Source organism: Telopea speciosissima, chromosome 4 (genome assembly GCF_018873765.1).
Source record: "Telopea speciosissima isolate NSW1024214 ecotype Mountain lineage chromosome 4, Tspe_v1, whole genome shotgun sequence".
Lineage (NCBI taxonomy): Eukaryota > Viridiplantae > Streptophyta > Magnoliopsida > Proteales > Proteaceae > Telopea > Telopea speciosissima.
Genome location: NC_057919.1, coordinates 13,402,283 through 13,421,617, shown reverse-complemented (window position 1 = coordinate 13,421,617; position 19,335 = coordinate 13,402,283). Strand labels below are relative to the sequence as shown.

The 19,335-nt window shown below is 38.2% G+C and overlaps 3 protein-coding genes and 1 long non-coding RNA gene across 6 annotated transcripts; 3 read left to right on the top strand and 1 right to left on the bottom strand.

The window, feature by feature from the left end:
* The first annotated feature begins 9 nt into the window (after window positions 1-9).
* LOC122658905 lies at window positions 10-249 on the top strand. The gene is made up of 2 exons (XR_006332507.1): window positions 10-69; window positions 157-249. It is a non-coding gene; the product is annotated as an uncharacterized LOC122658905 (long non-coding RNA).
* A 686-nt stretch (window positions 250-935) lies between these two features.
* On the bottom strand, window positions 936-7,811 carry LOC122658899 (transmembrane protein 53-B). Of its 3 annotated transcripts, none has more exons than XR_006332505.1 (5): window positions 7,053-7,811; window positions 6,608-6,710; window positions 5,870-6,075; window positions 4,929-5,332; window positions 936-1,430 (listed from the first exon to the last, which is right to left on the bottom strand). XR_006332505.1 is itself a non-coding variant. In XM_043854053.1 (4 exons), the coding sequence occupies exons 1-4, from the start codon at window positions 7,751-7,753 to the stop codon at window positions 5,068-5,070; spliced, it is 1,275 nt and encodes a 424-aa protein (XP_043709988.1). In that variant the 5' UTR covers window positions 7,754-7,811; the 3' UTR covers window positions 4,722-5,067. The 3 variants fall into 3 exon arrangements, 1 of the variants encoding a protein (XP_043709988.1); XR_006332506.1 differs by lacking the exon at window positions 936-1,430 and adding an exon at window positions 3,237-3,658; XM_043854053.1 differs by lacking the exon at window positions 936-1,430 and having other exon boundaries at window positions 4,722-5,332.
* A 4,722-nt stretch (window positions 7,812-12,533) lies between these two features.
* LOC122658900 (phenylcoumaran benzylic ether reductase Betv6-like) lies at window positions 12,534-15,311 on the top strand. The gene is made up of 5 exons (XM_043854054.1): window positions 12,534-12,820; window positions 12,997-13,131; window positions 14,176-14,413; window positions 14,671-14,874; window positions 15,094-15,311. Exons 1-5 carry the CDS (start codon window positions 12,638-12,640, stop codon window positions 15,285-15,287), a joined length of 954 nt encoding a protein of 317 aa, XP_043709989.1. The 5' UTR covers window positions 12,534-12,637; the 3' UTR covers window positions 15,288-15,311.
* Window positions 15,312-16,612: 1,301 nt separating this feature from the next.
* LOC122658903 (isoflavone reductase-like protein) lies at window positions 16,613-18,216 on the top strand. Its single transcript, XM_043854057.1, has 5 exons — window positions 16,613-16,916; window positions 17,022-17,159; window positions 17,358-17,598; window positions 17,680-17,883; window positions 18,025-18,216. Exons 1-5 carry the CDS (start codon window positions 16,737-16,739, stop codon window positions 18,189-18,191), a joined length of 930 nt encoding a protein of 309 aa, XP_043709992.1. The 5' UTR covers window positions 16,613-16,736; the 3' UTR covers window positions 18,192-18,216.
* Window positions 18,217-19,335: the final 1,119 nt, after the last annotated feature.

The window sequence follows — 19,335 nt, the reverse complement described above, 5'->3', positions numbered from 1 at the left end:
AATAAGGGAGAGTCTCACAAATGAGGACCCTAAAACAGATCTAGAAACGATCACAAGGAATAATGCCTTGTGAGTAAGACTACTTTATCAATCTCAAAAGTTTTTAATTTGGTCCTTTGTTTCTACTTCTAATTTTCTGGTCTCTGGGATCTGCAGGTGGACTAGGAGCAACTGGGCATTTCTGAATCAACCTCCTGTGATATTGACAGAAGCTCCTTCCTACAAATATGCATCACATTACAATATTACCAACTTCGGTCGTTCCTCTAAAACAGATACTCACCCACTTGAATGAATAGCATGAGTCATTCAGACTGTAGATAAGATGTAATCTCAAAGATTAGCTCAAGTACAGCAAAGAGTAAGCTAAAAGTGCCATGTTATGACATCATATTGAGATGATGATCTTGTGTATATACACAAGGTTGGTCTGTAAGAGTTCTGAACGTCGGACTATTTTGATTAGATAATGAATGGATTTGCTACCTTTGAGTTTCATGAGTGGTTCTTTTCTGCCCTTTCCAAGTTGTATCTAGTTCAAGAGTATCACTTAGAAGCAAACCAGGTCAAGTAATAGAACTGAAGTTTAACAAGATAGGTTAAATAGTTAGTGAAATTTACTTTTCAACCAAATATCATTGAAGAATTATTTCTACCTCTTATCTTCTCTTTAATGTTTCTGCATCTCTTTACATCAACTCCTCTACCAACCAAACACTTTTATGACTTAAATGTTTATTTTACTTCACTACTATCCAAACAGGGCCTTTGTCATTGCTATTGCAACTGCTGCATCACCTTCTATTATGCCTTAAGCTAATCAAATGCCATGTTAGGAACTGATTACTAAATTCTCCTGAGTAGATCCATTATCAGCAGTAACAAAAGCCAGTCTCCAACCACCCTATGAATGGGCATTAGTGCACCCACATTCTAGGTTTTAGCAGTTTTCCTTCTCTTTCTCAACAAATTACATTGCTTTCAGCATCAAATCCAATATCCCAATGGTAAGGCACTGCATTGGCTTTCAAGAATCAAGGGGACAGTTTCATTTTTGAGGGAGAAATTTTTCCACTGAAAGGCTACCAAATAATGGTCATAATTACAAACATTAACAAAGAAAGTATAAACTCAAATTAAGCCTCTCTTGGTCCACTTCTTTTCGATTGACATTTCACCTGTTAAGCTCCCCTTGTCGCTGGGTGTTGAGATTAACAAGATGTGAAGGAATTCCCAACCCACAGTCCAACTGTGTAGCCTTTACCACCACAAGTCTAAAAAGTCCATCAGATATTTGGTATGGTGCATTGAGCTTCCATCAGATAGCCTGTCATCTTCTCTTCAGGTGTCATAGAGGCGGCATTGTGGATATGCCTCAGGCACAAAAACAGTGCATAATGTTTTAGTGCAAGCACTAAGTAGATTGGTTTCTGGGCCAAAAGGAAGACATCAAATTCTGTGTGAGCAAGAGAGATTAACTGTTACTGGTAATGGGGATAAAGACAACTGCTTAACTTGTTCAGGTAATGGGGATAAAGATACCCTTTCTTAATAATAGCTACAGCTCTTTGTTAACTGAAAACGACTACCTAAAATGTGACTTTACCACAATTTTGATCGTGTGGCCAGCTAAAGGGTCCTGGAAACAGAAAAAAGTAATCTTGGTCAATGAGCAAACCTGAAGATAATCCATGAAATATTTGAATGTTCCTAATGATACCATCCTGACAGATAATTTTGTTTTCGGGGTCCTATGCTGATGGATAATTTGTGCCTAACATGCAAGCATACGGTTTAACTCACCTAGATCTAACAACTGTTTATTTGACTTAATGGTGGGCAGTGTCAGAGTACTTAATTTTTCCATTAAAAAAAATACATAAATGCTACTACAACTGTTTCCAGGTTTATGGACATTCTAATTATGACGAACTTTCCAACCAATTGTTCATCAAGGGACTGCATATCATTCATTATGAGCTTGTCATACACCCCCTCCCTCCCTACTCAAATAAAAATGCAGTAAAAGTAGACATCAGCAAAGCTAAAATTCGGTCGACACGATTTTCTGGGAACTGCCCCCTTTTTATGAAGTAAATTTTATTGAATAAAACACAGAAGTACAAATAGATGCACAGATTTAGAGTCTATCTAAATGAGACTGTCTCCAACAACACCATACCTAACACCAGACTTCCTACTAAATAAAACCCACTACACAATGTTATTCTGCTGATGTACATACAAAGTAACACAACATAAAAGGTGGCATTGCATCTAGGCTTTTATGACTCAGTTGTGTTTCACAGAATGCCTCTCTTATATAGTTATATTTACATCTCATTCTCTGTTGGCAGTAAACATCTTACATCTCAAGCAAGTGAAACAAACGATTTTCCTGTCAGCTGTAAACCGGCCAGCAGTTGCTCTACTTGAGAATTTTGTGCAAGTCATGGTATCCTAAAATGTGCAAAGGTAGGAATGCCATAGCCTCCCCTATGCAGGATTATAGGGTTAAAACTTACGTACTAATGGACAACATATCTTCCAGGGAAGTATCTTCAATATCATTTGGTGTACCAACTTTAATGATGTTTAGGAATGGCCTGAACATTTCACCCATTATTTGTTGTTTGTTTCAAACCATGACAAGAAAACAATCTAGAAATAGACTAAATAAGTGGGGGTATAATTTGTATATTTTAGGATGATGGTGGTCTTATTCTTAGATTCATCTTTAGGAGTAAACTTGGGCTTATTCAGCCTTACTGGAAGAACTTAAAAGAAAACAACCAATTAGGGTGGATTGTTTGTCTCTGTCTCATGCAAACTGATTAACTAAAAACTGGGTGTTGACATAGGATCACTGTGTGCAATGCATTATGATACATATAGAAAATGGTTTGGGCACCATAAGATCATTAAAGCCATGGCATTTAATTGGGGCCATTGTTACAAATTTGGACATCAAACTCATTATGATACAGGTGGTGTTTAATTCGGAATCTGGTGCATATCAGAAAGTCTAACAAAGAGTTGGCAGAAGAAGAAAAAATAAGGAAAAAGTATTACCATCTTTATCACCTAGAAACTTGCTGTAGGAAAAGAAACAACTCAGTGAGCACTAGATGCAAAACATTTGGCAGCAGCAAGTAAATATAGACAGGAATGGAAATCAAAATTGTCTCAACAGAATTCATGAAGAATCAGGGGCAGCTGGCATAGATACTTCTACCTAGAAGAGTCCGTGAAACACAAATAAGAGATTGATGCACATGGTCCAGATTAAAACACTGTAGGACAAGGTGGTTTAAACCTGTCGTCACCTACTACTGTCAGGTCTGATAGGAAATTGGGATAAAACACTCAGCATAGATGTAACCAAGTAATTTTAAGGTGATAATGCTCTATGGACTGCAATGCTGCTTCAGGGGATAGCCTCTGCAACTTTCATTTTGCATGGGAATTTATCAGGACCTCTAAGCCTAAAGTGGGACAGTCAAAAACCTCTCCTGGTTTGTCAGCAACAACTCTGAGTCTTCTATATTGTGGCTGGCCAAGCATGCCACTGTTTTAACCAAGAACAATATTTAAGAAGAGGCTTCTACATGACCATTGGATATTTCTCAGCTATCTGATCATCTCAGTCACAAATAAACTGCAATATAAGTGAATATATAGTTAACATTTTTCCTGAATCTACCAAAACCAATGCATGTCAGCGATGGATATTATCCATACAATTTCCAATGCAAGGCAAATTCTCTAAATGGGTCATTGATGCTTCCCACTCAGTCATGAAAATAAATTTACTCGTATGAATGTCCAATTCAAGCTTTTCAGTCCCCATTGGAGCTCTTAGAAGCTCACTGTAATACCTCTAGCTACAGACTACAGTGCACTGCAGGAGGGTAGGGATGTATTTTTCACATATCTTGATGGATTCCCAATTCAAGCAGTTGCAGACTTGCAGCTGGGTGCGGAACCCATCCAACAGTTAGGCAAGGGGGAGCAAGCAATATAAGACAAAATATTATGGCCAATGAGCTTTTCTTTAGCTACTACTAAGGCCATATTGGTTGCTTTCTCGGATGAAAGAAAAGGAAAAGAAGAAGAAAAGAATTTTCCTTCACTAATTGTTTGGTTGCACAGAGAAAATTAAGAGAAACTATACCACAAAATTCACCATTGTTGTTTGGTTATCCAAGAATTTTAGTTAGTTATTCCCACCCTGTGAGAGGGAGACGAGAATCCAGGTATGACCAGCATTCTCTTGAATTTCTTTTTCCTGCGTTTTCTCCCACTTAACAACCAAACAATTGCATCTGCCATTTTGTTTCGAGTTTCCTTTCCCATATTGTGAGGGAAGCAACCAAACGCAGCCTAAATGAGCTTAACGTTTACCATGACATTGCAGTCAATCCAGAAAGTTAGACTGGATTGATCTGATCCACCTCGTTGCTAATTCTACTCAAGATCATTTTTTCAGCCATTGATTCAGATCATTGTTAAACCCAAGATTTTAGAAGAAGAAAAATCACTGTTGTTTCTCAACATTCACCATGAATGTCACCAGTTATATAAGTGATGAATCTATTGAACATCACAAGATTACTTTAATATAAAGACCCAGCAATGGCTCCTACTGGCATAAATCTCATTTACAGATCTGGAACCTGATACATACAAGGAGATGAGGGGGCAACTCATTTTATTCACAAATAATAGAAAATTTGCATTGAAAATTTTTAAAACATATGTTTGTAGCCTGGAACGGCATTTGCCCTTGAAATTTGGTTTGCTATCTGAGAGGTAGCACTAAACACACACATGAAATAAGAATCATAAAGGCATAAAAAGTTTCCTAGAAAAAACAACATAGAATATTAAATTAATGTGGCATTAGCTGCATGGCAATCAGACTTTACCTTTCCCATATGTTCTCAAGATTAGACATTTTCCCTAGAGATAATTGCCCTGTCAAGACCTCGTTGATGTTGTTTTAGCAAATTCAAGGAACTGCCAGCAGTTCCTCCAAACTGCTTCACACAACTCCGATATAAAATTTCATGTCTGGCACACCACGGCAACACACTCTTTCAAGAATTTATGAAGCACTTCTGAGTATATATGAGGGAAGTTCCGGTAATGGTCCACATGAGGAGACGAGCAAAAATTATAGGACCAAACATTTCTTCCCAGCATCCTCTGGCTCTGGATAAATGACTCAACAGGCTGAAATGGAATGACCTTATCAGCTGTACTGTACAGGTACAGCTGAGGACAGGGAGGCTGGTTCTTCGAGAGGATGGAAATGATCTCAGTAAGCCTCCTGTGGAAACAATCAATAACCAGAAGAAGTCATGTCAAGTATGGGAAGGTGTGTGTTGTTCATATCATGAAATTACTAGTTATTCAACTAAAAATGTTAAGGTGACCCCAGCATAAGAAAACCAGGCTACTTACATTATCAGCTAGGCCGAAATAGAGGGGAAATTTTTAGAAAGGGAAATATGAATTAACACCATTTGCTTTCTCACTTTTACCATGTTGCTTTCTGAATTGGGGGATGAAATTCCACTAACCCATGAGTCAGCATTATTACAATCTTTATTCATCAACTGAGAACAAACGAGCCATAACCCAGTATGAGTCCACTTCTGCAAGTTACCAGGAGGGGTGGACTAGATTCCATCCCAACCTTAGGCATTTTTAAACCTGTGTCTTCACACTGGCAGACTGAGCTAAAACCATGGCATCAAACAATCACCCCACTCATATCAGTGAATGAGTGCGACATATCCATTATCCACTTCAACAAACGTCCAAAGGTACAGCAGATTTATAAAAAGTTGAACAGATTACTTACCGATTTACATCTGGCAACTTCAGAATAACAGAGAAGAACTTCACCAAGACCGAAAGGAGGGCCATCTCAAGAAATGGGGGCTCCTTTTCTGGCATCTTGGCTACACTCTTATCACTTTCTGATTCTTGTCCTATATCATTAACTGAAGGAGATGTTGAAGAGCTGCGCTTCTTCAGTATTGCAGCAGAAAATCCTGCTGCCCATACCTATTATGGATTAATGAGTATGTATCAGAAAGATAAATGTGCATATCTCATGGCTAAAAAATAGGAAAGCCAACAAAATGAAGCAAATACAGAGTAATGAATTTCTAAAGTAAATCAACAAGTGACAATAGTATCATAATAGATTGATCATAACTTCATAATATCCAAAAGGTGTCCTCTTAAGGGTACTTCAAGAAAAAGTCCTCTGCGTCTAAAATATGTCAAAAACCAAAAAAAAGTGCTTAAAGAAAAATTTGATCAACTAACAAATTTCAACTAATCTACTTGAACTCCAGAAAGTTAAACAACTTTTACAGTATAGTAAAAGCTCTTGATAGAAGAAGATGGTCAACCAACCTATTGGGACTCCAAAACAAAAATAACAGCAAGACAAAGCAAACAAAATGAATTCCCGGATTGTTTGAAATAGAATGGCGTGTATCACTTATAATTTTCGGATATTAAATTGTCAAGACATGCCTAATACAAAAGGATTCAAGAGTCTGGGAACAGAGAAGATGAGATCCAAAACCTGAGGGTTTATTTCTGGGTCCCCACCAGAATCAACCACGCATCCTTTAATCTTCTCAATTAGGTGACCCCTACACTGCAACTTCTTGAGTATGGCACCATAGCTGGAACACAACCAAAAAGGAGAAAAAAAAATCAATTCAACAACACAATATTGTAGTAAAAAAAGACTACCCAGTAGTACCTCCACAATATTTCTTTAATAGCAATATCCTTTTCTAATCAATCCCGTGGAACAAATCAGCATGGTGTGAAATATGACGAGTCTAGCCGGAGATTTTTCTCATTGTTCTCATGCTTTGGGATCCAACCATATAATTCATTCACATTTATTTTAAACTTTTTATTATTAACAAAACAAGAAACGCGAATTCAAATACCAGTAATGTATAGAAGGAAACGTGAGAAAAGAAACAGAGCTGCAGAAGAGTTTTTAGTCAACGTACGCCAGCCAACCGGTATTGCTGAAAGTGTGGAAAAGCAAGCACCGCTCCCTTCCATCTTCTACGCGCTCCGACAACCAAGAAATGATCTCCTGCGCCAACGCCGAGATCCGCTGTTCAACTCTCCTCCCCAAATCAAATCCTAGCACCTCTCGCACCGGAACGACAAATGTCAACGCATGGATGCCTCTGGAATTATACAGCTCCACATATCTCTTCAAATGCTTCTGCTCAGCTCCAAGCCAGCCTAACAACACCACCGTGAAAACAGGCCCTCGGTCTCGGACAAAGCCAAAATCGGCGCTGGTAACTTCTTCAGGAGCTCGATTCCAAGCGAAAACGTTTTTCGTTGGATCAGATACGACTCGATCGGAACATTCATCAGAAGCACGAGTATTAGAAAACTGAGATGAAGCTAGAGAAAGGAAAAACCCTAGCGATTTCAAATTAGGAGAAGGGAACGAAGACGGAAAGCCGGTGGATGAAGAAGATCGAATGCGTAACGATACAGAGCGATTTCTGATATTGTCGATATTGTTCGGAAGGAAGGTGATTGCAGGTAGATGTCCATTAGTATTGCGTGAAAGGTTTGATAGTGACGAAGAAGTGCTTGGAGGGAATCTCAGAGAATGTCTGAAGAGAAACGAATGAGAGAAGTGGCGATTGAGAGTGGATGAGTTAAAGATCCTCAATGATGCCTCCATGACTGATGAGTTCGAGAGAGCGACCAAGAAAAGAATCCAAGATACTGAAGCGAGAGAGAAAGAGCTTCTAACAGCAGAGCCACGGCGACATTTATAAATTGCACCAGAAGATGTTTCGTAATCACCTTTGGTAAGAAAATATTAGAAGACGAAGAACTTTTGGGAGGAGTGAGTCTGACAACCGAGAACGAGACGATTGCTTTCAGTTTCAGTGGTCCTGAACAAAGTTCTAAAACGTGGGTTTTGATAATGGTTCAACCAGTTAGAAATAAAGTCTGTCTCGATTTTGACCATCGGTCAAAATCTAGGAATTTTTTTCTTGAGAGACCAAGGTTTGGACTCCAAAACAAGATTTTTTAGGTTCTATTTTTTACAGGTTATCTATTTTTTACATTTTAAACAAAATCCATGAATTATATTCACCAAAAAATCACTGAAAATGATATTTATGGTTATTGACCCAAATTTACTAACGCACACATTGATACGATGCATTTTAGATTGATTTTGTATCAATCTTATAATACAAAATTAGCAAAGAATGCATTCCAAGAATATATAACAAACAAAGCCTATATGTACATACAATCATGTTGACTTGATGTCTCCTTAGACTAAAAACTTGACAAATGAGGAGATGATGTCATACATAATATTAGAATGCCAACTGAATTTCTTCTACATACCATTAGATCAAGGACACCCAAATTGAGAACCAATTTTCTGTTTTCAACGTAAAACCCTAAAACAAATGAAGAAATAATAACCCTTGTGCACTATGGTGTATATAAAACAATATGATGATACTCTTGAAATGGAAGGCGAGAGATACTAGATATCATAAGCCACAAAATAATATTAGTAGGGGTAATATGATCAATTCACTATTGTTGGCTTATATCACCACATGTCCACATCTATGTAGAACCCCACCCTCAAGAAACTTTCTAGGTTTTATTAATGGGGCCAAAAAAAGAGAACGAAAGAGAAGTCACAGCTTTGTCTTGAAAACACCACCCTTTTTGCTTTCCTCATAATGGGGCCAAAAAATGAACAAAAAGGAGAGGAAGAGAAAGGTAATTAATTAAGTCATCTGTTACCGAGTAGCCTATGAAGTCTGATGATGAACACTTTTTCTTCTTTGGAAATGTTGCCTCTCTTGATATCTAGTCTCAGGTAGTTCAACCATGAACCATCGCAGCCAGCAACTCTTCCCGCATCACCTTTTTTTTTTTTTTTTTTGTAGAAATAAAATTCATCGAAAACCAGAGTCATTACAAGCATTGGCCTCTTTCTCACATAGATTCAAAAGCCATAAAGAGAAAATTGGCCAATCCATCGGTGACTCAACCGACAGGGTCAATCAGGCCAAGGAGTCTGCAACAGCATTAGACGACCTTGGAATAAAGCAAAACAAACAGGAAACAAATGAGCTTTGAAGTTGGAGGATATCAAAGCCCACACCATCAATCTCATAGTCGAAGCATCTCGAAATGATTTGTTGAATCAGGCTAGAGCAATCCGACTCCACCACAATATGAGATAACCGGAGTTTAGTAGCTTGAAGAAGACCAGTTCTGATAGCAAGAGCTTCGGCATAAAAACTAGAATCACAGGTGGTACCCGATGAATAGGCATGTATTAGTTTCCCTCGAGGATCCCTGATGATGATCCCTAATCCTCCTTTACCAGAATTTTTGACCCACGCTACATCACAATTGATTTTAAGGAAAGGCTCATGAGGGGAAGACCAAGAATGGGACGAAGGTAAATTTCGCTTCAAACCTACGAAACCATGACAATAAGCTTCATATATATATATATATATATATATATATATATATGTAGTGATGACGATTAAAGAGGTGCAATAGAACAAAACAGAACAGACCAAAGAATAAAGAAATTAAACCTGCTTTTTTAGGGAGATCTCTCAATTTCCCTTCTCCATGAGTGTTAATGCAGGTAGTAAGTATCCGATCCTCACGAGGTGACCATGCTCCAAAACATAGGATTGAAGAAGAAGAAGCAAAAATACAGAATAACAGAAGAAGATGAGATTGTCGTTGGTTTGAATGGGAAAAAGAAAGATAACAAAGTGTAATATGGTTTTGCAGTCTAAGGTAAAGATGCTTGGTCTGTGTATTGCAAAAACCAAGGAAAAAGCATATCAATTGGCCCTGGTTTCGAACGAAACTGTTAGTTTCGGTCGAAACCTAACCGAAATGGTCGAAACCAGGTCGAATTACCGGATTTTTAAAAGTTCCACTCCAACTCTTCTCGGAACCTGTCGAAACCGAGACAACTCGACGGTTTCAACAGGTTTCGATCGAGTTTACGATCCATGGTCCTAAATTCCTAATACGGCCCACGGATGAAGAGTTGGCAAATTGGAATAGTTTTGTGGACCCAAGCACAGGACATGGATAGCCCATCCAAGCCCCAATTACACCCCAGCCTTCACTTGTCCCGATTAAGTGTCCAACCCAAGAAAATATTTTCTTGGCTCGTAATTAGTTGGGTGGGGGGATTGTAACTACTTAGGAGTTTCTATAACCAACTATTATTTTTTGGAGACGGTTTTAGGATGGATGTTAAGGAATAATGAGGGGTAATTCGGACATTCAATAAATTGGAAAGGAGTAATAATAACCCTAGATTCTTGGGTGTTTCTTTAAACTTTCTCCTTATTTTCTTGACTTAATAAAATGTGAAATATTTTATTGTCACAATGGTCTGTTACTTTTCCACATGACATCTATTATACCATGTGGACAAATGATGTGTTCATTTTGACGATTGGATAGAGAGGACATGGTCTCTATTATAAATGTGTCAACTTTTAGAATCTAATTCAACCAAATACCCCTCATGTATTGGTATACATTTTTTTTGTCCATGTATGTGTATGAGGACTCTAGTCATTATTGTGCACTCTTCCAAACTCTAAGCAAATAGACGATTTAGATGGGGGAAAAAAACCGTGAAAATAAATGTCTTTGATTTGTCTAGTGACTTCTTAAAACATCACAACAATTGTGATATTAAAATCAAGTAAAAAAAGAGATAAAATTTAACTTTGATATTAAGTCATCTGATTGCATGGATGGCTTCAATAAATAGGGGCATTTTATTCCCCCTTATGCTCTCCCTGTCCGAATCGAACTCTCATTTAGATGGAATGGTTGATGTCTGAATCGATCATAGGTCATGCGAACAATATTGGACCAAATAATCATGATAGGTTCAATTGAATAGATTTTATAAGCAAACACCTATCATGAGATCAATGTTTTTATTCCTTTTGGAAGATAAAGACTAGAGAGTCATTACCTAGATTAGGGTCTAAGTCCCACAAATGAAACTTAACTATCTATTAGAACTCGGCCCGACCATGAGATTAGGTTTGAGTCATGTTGCAGACTAAGGAAGGTATTAAGCACTCTAGTCTATTCGGTTAAACAGGCCTTCCTATTTATTTAATATTTTTATGAATAATAAATGTTCTAAATTAAACATATGCACCACATAAAAAATTAGAATAAGATTACATGAGAATTTAAATAGGAAAAAAAAAAAAAAAAAGAATGAGAACTTACATCTACGCATGTGCTACAAAACTGAATTAGTATGGATCAAATAACATATATATAACTAATTAAGGTACTATTAAAACCCAAAACAATAAACAAACAATATTTACATAAATGCCATTCTAAACATTAAATATGAAAAAAAAAAAACTAACTGACTAAGAATTATTAATGATGGAAAAATAATATGAACTTATATTCAAATATAATAAACAACCACGGCAATATCTTAATAGAGAATTTAATCAATCAATCTTGCAAATAACATAAAAATTCAAAATTAATTAATTACATAAATGCTCGAAATGCACTTGTATGCATGAAAACTTAAAAAATATCCTAAAATGATAAAAGTAAATTATGAAACATATTAACAACACTTGATGATATCAAAACCACAAGAAAAATTAAACGTAAGATACATATATAGGTATTTATGTATTGTATATATGTATTGAAAATAATAAAAATACATCTAATACTAAATAATGAAAAGACTGGGTATGCTAGCGATATACCATATGCTAGCATCTTATGTGTCTATCTCTCTCTTCCTCCCTTTGAGGGTTAAGGGAGTCATTTAATGTGACAGGATACCCATCCGTCCTCTACCCTTCAAAAAGACACAAATAAGCGTGGTGTTGCCAGGGGGCATCCAGTGGTTGAGCTGTGCTGCACACATCTCGACACACGCCTAGGCCAACGGCTGGCAGCATCCTGGGCATGCTAGGCTCCCTGGAGACGAGCTAATGCCACGACCTTCACTGCCTCAACCCGATTGCAGTGTTGTCTCTAGAGTACGTGGTTGTTCGTGGTTGGTTAATGGTTACCAATGATCCAATCATCCAAGGGAGCTTCACGCTCTAGAAGGTTCTCAATCTCAGCCCATTTTAAGCTTTGAATATAGGCCGTTGATATCGCGACCACGTTCTTAACCGAGGATCCAGACATGATCGGAAGGACATGGCTGGGAAACAAATTTTGGAAAAATCCATAATTTCATAGACCATCCGATTGGAATATTTATCTTGTATGTGAAGCATGGTAAGATCTGTTTTACTATCGAGTGTAGGGATCTGGGCCTCCACGGCTCTACTCTTTCCCTCTTCTATAAAACAGTAGAGAGCAAACAGCGAGAGACGCAAACCAGTACTACGCCTTGCTTAATGCTTCGTCGTCCTCTCTGTAACCGCCTGAAAGATCAATCGTCGCTGAAATTCTGAGTTCCGACCGCCATTACCAGTTTTCTTTTTTGGTTCTTGAAGAAGGTAATATCTTCGATTAACAGACAATGGCTGAGAATTGCAAGATATTGATCATCGGAGGGACTGGCTACATCGGGAAGTTCATCGTGGAAATGAGCGCTAAGTCTGCGCACCCGACCTTCGCTTTGATCAGGGAGAGCACCGCTTCTGATCCTGCCAAAGCCCAGCTCTTCGAGGCTTTTAGGAAAGCTGGGGTCACCATACTCCACGTAAGTATAATCAAGAAACTTTAATTAAATAATACTAGAATGGATGTTTCCCGCTCTTTCCTGGGAAGAAAAAGGGTTAGTTTATTAATTTTTGGTACAGGGTTTCAAGGAGAAGAATGACCATAGATTTACAGAGAGGATTTCTTTCATTTTCTTTTTTTGGCTCTTTGGATTAGGGAGATCTTTACGATCACGAGAGCTTGGTGAAGGCGATCAAGCAGGTTGAAGTGGTCATCTCTACCGTGGGTGACGCGCAGTTAGCAGATCAAGTGAAGATCATCGCTGCCATCAAGGAAGCTGGAACCGTGAAGGTAAAAGTATTTATCTGTGTTTCGTTTCTTTTTCTCAAGTACAAAATGGTTGGAGGTTGGACTGTACAAACTCTTGTGAAGAAAGACTTCTGCAACACATTGCAGTTTCTCTATGATGGACAGGGGATCAGAATAGAGGAGGAACACTCGAAGTCATTTCTCTTTCAGAAAATGGTTGTCACATTTTCCACTATCCATGACCCTCTTTACTGGAGAATCTCGTGTGGTGGTGGCTCATCTGTCACTGTCACCACCGAACCCTGAAGATTATTTTGGAAAAATGAGCTGATTTTCTTTAGACATTCTTGATTTATCTTTAGGGGGGAAAGAAGGCAATAACAAGATTTTTCCAGAACTATTGTTGGACTTTCCAGTATTTGGTTAATATCCTAGGATCCTTACTCCTTAAACTCCTAAGTCCCATAATCTCATTCTTACGGGGACTGTAATCTGTAAAACACTCGCATGAATTGACCACCATCGTTTGTTTTTTTTTCGTTGCTGGGAACCCAAGTCAACAACCACGAGGAGCCATGGCCAAAGAATTTCACCTGCCAAACTACTGCTCTTGCTCTTTACCAACTTCTTGTTAGATAATGACTGAACCAGATGGGTTGAGGCTCAATTTATTGGAAATGTTATGAATGTTTACAACATTGCTTATTGGAAATTCTATGAACCAGATGTGTTGAAGCCAAATTTATTGGAAATGTTATGAATGTTTGCAGCATTCCTCATGGGAAATTTTAGGAACCGGATGGGTTGAGGCTCCCCAATTTATTGGAAATGTTATGAATGTTTACAGGAATTTTTATGAACCAGATGGGGTGAGGATCAATTTATTGGAAATGTTATGAATGTTTACAGCATTGCCTATTGGAAATTTTATAACCAAGATGGGTTGAGGGTCAATTTATTGGAAATGTTATGAACGTTTACAGCATTGCTTATTGGAATGTTTCATTATGTTATGGTTGAGTGGGGATTCCTTCAATAGTTCAGGATGATGATTATTGTGCTGTGTTTTGAATTATTATTATTCAGAGGTTCTTCCCATCAGAATTCGGGAATGATGTGGATCGTGACCATGCTGTTGAACCTGCAAAGACAGCGTTTGGGATCAAGGCTCAAATCCGCCGGGCTGTTGAGGCTGAAGGGATACCCTACACCTATGTCTCTTCCAACTTCTGTGCTGGCAAATTCCTTTCTAATCTGTCACAGCCCGGAGCCACTGTACCTCCTAGAGACAAGGTCGTCATATTAGGAGATGGAAATCCCAAAGGTATCAAGAATAAACTATACATATTCTCTTATATCTCACAACCTTATCTGCAAATAAATTAAGATTCATGTTTATACTGTAGAACAGTTTAGAAATGGCATTAATTGGTCTTACATAATGAATCCTGTAGTTGGTTATTACATTCTCTGCTATGATTCCACTTCCTAGGAGGGGTAGAGCTGGAGAATGTAAAATGTTTGGATATAATTTTATTTTTATTAAATAAAAAATAATTTGCTTTTCCTTCTTATCTACAGCAATTTTCAACACGGAGGAGGACATTGCCACCTTCACAATTAAAGCTGTGGAAGACCCAAGAACTTTGAACAAGATCCTCTACATCAGGTCATCATCCAACATTTATTCATTCAATGACCTCGTGTCTCTCTGGGAGAAGAAGATTGGCAAGACCCTTGAAAGGGTCTATGTTCCAGAGGAGCAAGTACTCAAAAACATCCAAGGTCAGTGAACAGTGAAGTTTATCTCTGCTTTTGAGAAACAAAGATGATGAATTGAACTAGGAGAATTAACACAGTATTTACCTACAATTCCATCTGCTCTCGAGTTTTGTGAAACAAGATAATGATACAATTTGAGTGATACAAGCATGTGGGTGGCTAATATTGATTCCATATTTTCTGTTTTTTTGTTTTTTTTTTTGTTTTCTGGTGCTAACGCAGAAGCTCCTGTTCCGGTGAATATGATGTTGGCGATTGGACATTCGGTTTTTGTGAAGGGAGACCATACCAACTTCGAGATAGATCGTTCAATTGCTGTGGTGGCGTCTGAGCTTTATCCTCATGTACCATGCACCACCGTGGATAAATACCTCAATCAGTTCGCTGGAGAGTCTTCGCACTCTTCTTCAAAATAGTGTTCAGTGTTGGGCTGCACTGTACTAGTATATAAATGTGGGATTGTTTTGGAGTGCAGGAGACAATCTTTGGTTCTTGTTTGGTTTCATAGGAAGTTATGTGTAGCCCTTTGAGATTTGATATCAAGTAGACAATGGATGGATCAACTGAAAGGTTGTTGACCCAATATAAAGTTCAGACTAACTAAGATCTGGTCTAATCATTCATTTTTTAATCTTTTTTAATCTTGGATAAATCTTCATGATTCTTAATAAGATTTTTTTATTTATTTTTTTCAACTCAATGGTTGAGTTAAAACTTGATTTTCCAACTATTAACAAAGGGAAAAGAATCGCCACCCGCTCGCACCTCCCGTATTGTGGTGTGCCCTTGTGCCCAAACACGGGGTGCGTGAAATGAACAGCACACCCCTTAAAAAGGCAAAAATCACTTGAGGTGCACCTATCATTTTGCGCGTCCTGATGTCTGAGAGTAGAGGCAGGCCACAACGCGTTCTTTCGAATCAGATCGTCTCTAGGGAGGCGTGCGCCCAGGGTGCTGTTAGGGGGCATCCAACGGTTGAGTTGTGCTGCACACATCTTGGTGCATGCCTAGGGATGTGTGCGACACAGCTCAACGGCTGACAGCACTCTAGGCGTGCTGGGCTCCCTGGAGACGAGCTAAATTCCGTTCTTTCTCCCTATTATTAATAAGGATGGGATAAGTGATGACATCATCTATCCTTATTAAAATATCCTATCCTCATGTTTTTCCTACCCATGGTATTTGTCGCAATGCCGCCACCAATCATCATTTGTTGCGTGATCATTTTTTTTTTTGACATAAAGCCCAAACACAAACACAAGCCCATGCATTTTGTCCTTGCAGCATGGTTTGAGGTATCGGTATCGTATCGGGTGATATGTACTGGTTTTGTTAGTCACTGATACCGACACCTTGCCGATACCGTATCGGTAGCACAGTACAGACAAGTGGTAAAACTGTTTAAAAAAACTATTTTTAAAGGAAAATCAGGGGCAAAATTGTCCAATACAGCCGATCCAGGTCGATACCATATGAGTATTGTATCGGTTTTGCAGGTTACCAATATCTGTTCCGATACCGAGCACTAAAACCATGCCGTGCATTGCTAAACTATTCAGTCTATCATTTCAGGTTTGGGGTAGTTTATTCCAGACTCTCATTTTTTTTAGAGTCGCTTTCAGATTACCATTGCAGGAAATTCAAAGTGGTGGTGTTCAACTTGGAATTTTGTTCAGACCAGAAAATTCAAACTTGCATAACAGGTTAAACATTTTTCACCAAACCAGGGATTTTGAAGTTTTAAATATGACCCCTCTCTGCCTCATGGAAATACCAAGAATATTGGAAATCTTCTCTCAAATTCTTTCACAGAAAGCCTCAATTTTTTCTTTTCCAGGTTGCAAGGAAAGCCTCGACTCAAATCAATGGCAGAGAGAAGCAAGATTTTGATCATTGGAGGGACTGGTTATATCGGGAAACACATAATTGAAGCAAGCCGGAAAGCAGGACATCCAACCTTCGCTCTGATCAGAGCAAGCACAGTCTTTGATCCTGAGAAAGGAAAACAAATTGAGAGCTTCAAGAACTCCGGCATTAAAATTCTACTCGTATGTAAAGTAGCTAATGGATTATTAATATAGAAAAGATTAATTAATTCCTTTGTATTTCTCTGAGAAATTTAATGACCAATTTCCTTCTAATCAATTATGCTGGGAGATATTTACAACCATGAAAGCTTGGTAAAGGCAATCAAGCAAGTTGATGTTGTGATATCTACCGTGGGAATAGACCAGATTGCCGACCAGGTGAAGATCATTGCAGCCATTAAAGAAGCTGGAACCGTGAAGGTAGGTCCTTCAAAACTCTCTCTTTCTCTCTCTCCCTCCTCATGTCTGGGTCTTGTGAAAGTGCCTATGACTTGAGGGAAGATTGTTCAGGTGGGAAGCTTACATACTACCATATCTTTTTGTTTCCAATTGAGTGCTTCCTTTCATTGATTAATTGGAAGAGCTATTTACACCAAAATAGAATTGATGACTTTGTAGAGATTCTTCCCTTCAGAGTTTGGAAATGACTCAGACTGTTGCGATGAAGCAGTGGATCCAGCAGCAACATGTTTCAGGGGGAAGTCTCAGATCCGTCGAGCTGTTGAAGCTGAAGGGATCCCATCCACTTATGTCTGCTCTTACCGCTTTGCCGGGTACTTCCTGTATAACTTGGGACAGATGCCTGCCACAGCTCCTCCAACAGACAAAGTAAGGATCATAGGGGATGGAATTCCTAAAGGTAACCCATCACCCCCTGTTTGATAAAAAGATATCATGTTTTCCCTTCAGTCTTCTTTACAATCTTATATGCCCTTTGCAGCAATTGTTGTAAAGGAGGAAGACATTGCCAGTTACACCATCAAAGCAGTGGATGACCCAAGAACCTTGAACAAGATCCTCTACATTAAACCACCAGCCAACATTTACTCTTTTAATGATATTGTTTCCATGTGGGAGAAGAAGTTTGGAAAGTCCCTAGAAAAGATTTACATTCCAGAGGAGCAGCTTCTCAAGAAAATCCAAGGTCAGTTGCAAAACAAACATTTCAGATAAGTCTCATGTCAAAAGAGACATATTCTTGCTTCATTGATAATCAAATAAGTCCAGTGCAATGAAAGATTATTGTGTTTTTCTGATTTCTATTTTTCATCTCCTGCTACTGCAGAGTCTCAGTATCCATTTAATCTCTTCTTGTCAATTGACCATTCGGTTTTCATCAAGGGAGACAACAATAAATATGAGATTGATCCTGCTACTGGAGTGGAGGCTTCTGAGCTATATCCAGATGTGAAATACACAACTGTGGATGAATACCTTAATCAGTTTGTCTGAAGATTGAAGAAATTTTTTGCTTGTATTTTGCCGAGCCGGTTGACTATTAGAGAGACAAATGCTCTTTGTATAATATATATCAGTCGGATACATGATCCATCAATATTTGTGCATGTAATTATATTCATATAAAGCTGCATAGGAGCATGAATATTTATTGAATGATGGGTTATATTTGATATGCGAGTAAAGTTGCATTGATAAATTAGAATGGAGGTGTGGGAGTAATAGTTTTTCGCACAAAGGGGATATGTTATATTTGGTATTCGAGTAAAGTTGCATCGATAAATTAGAATGGAAGTGTGGAAATTACAGTTTTTCACTTTTTCCCACAAAGGGTATACTCATACTTACATATATAGGGAAAAAGAACGTTATTTGGTCGTGTGGTTCCTACACCTAGACACAGGAGCATGCAAAATTACCACCCAGCCCCTCCTGAAATAAAAATCTCATACGTGTTGATGTATGAATAAAGTTCATTGATAAATTAGAATGATATGGTATATTTGCTATGCTTTGGATGAATTATTCCAATAATTCTTAAGACCTTAGAGTTGCTTGATTTCTTGCAATTCTTATTACTAATATGACAAACCTAGAAAGAGAATGCTCCTCTCATATGAATTTCAGACCATAAAAGTTCGAACATACCTTCCTTGTTGATTTAAAAACAAAAATTAATTACTTGTGACATTATATGGTCCAGCCTGTGTTAAAGAGGATAAACTGATTTTAGAGGTTCTCAGCTTATGGCTTCTAAGTTTAGTGGAGTATGATGAGCACATTTATGTGTGAAATCTTAGGGCATAAAGCATACATTTTACCACATTGGACAGAGTTACTCGGTGCTTTCTTGTGCTTTTCAAGTTTTAGGTGAATTCTTGTGAAAATGGAGGAGATGATACTAAGAAAATGTTTTTAAGCTGTTTAAAGGTGTTAATGGCTTGGATGCGTAGCCCATCGAGTCAGCTTCGTAACGGTTCAAACGGCACTTGATTCCGAGTTGAAACGAAGAAGTTACGGCTATTTCCGTAACGAAGCACGAAAATGGTCTATAGAGGTTTATTTGTAATTATTGACAGTCGGTTGGAGACAAAGTGAAACGAAAGTTCAGATTTTAGGGGTCTTAACACAATTATTA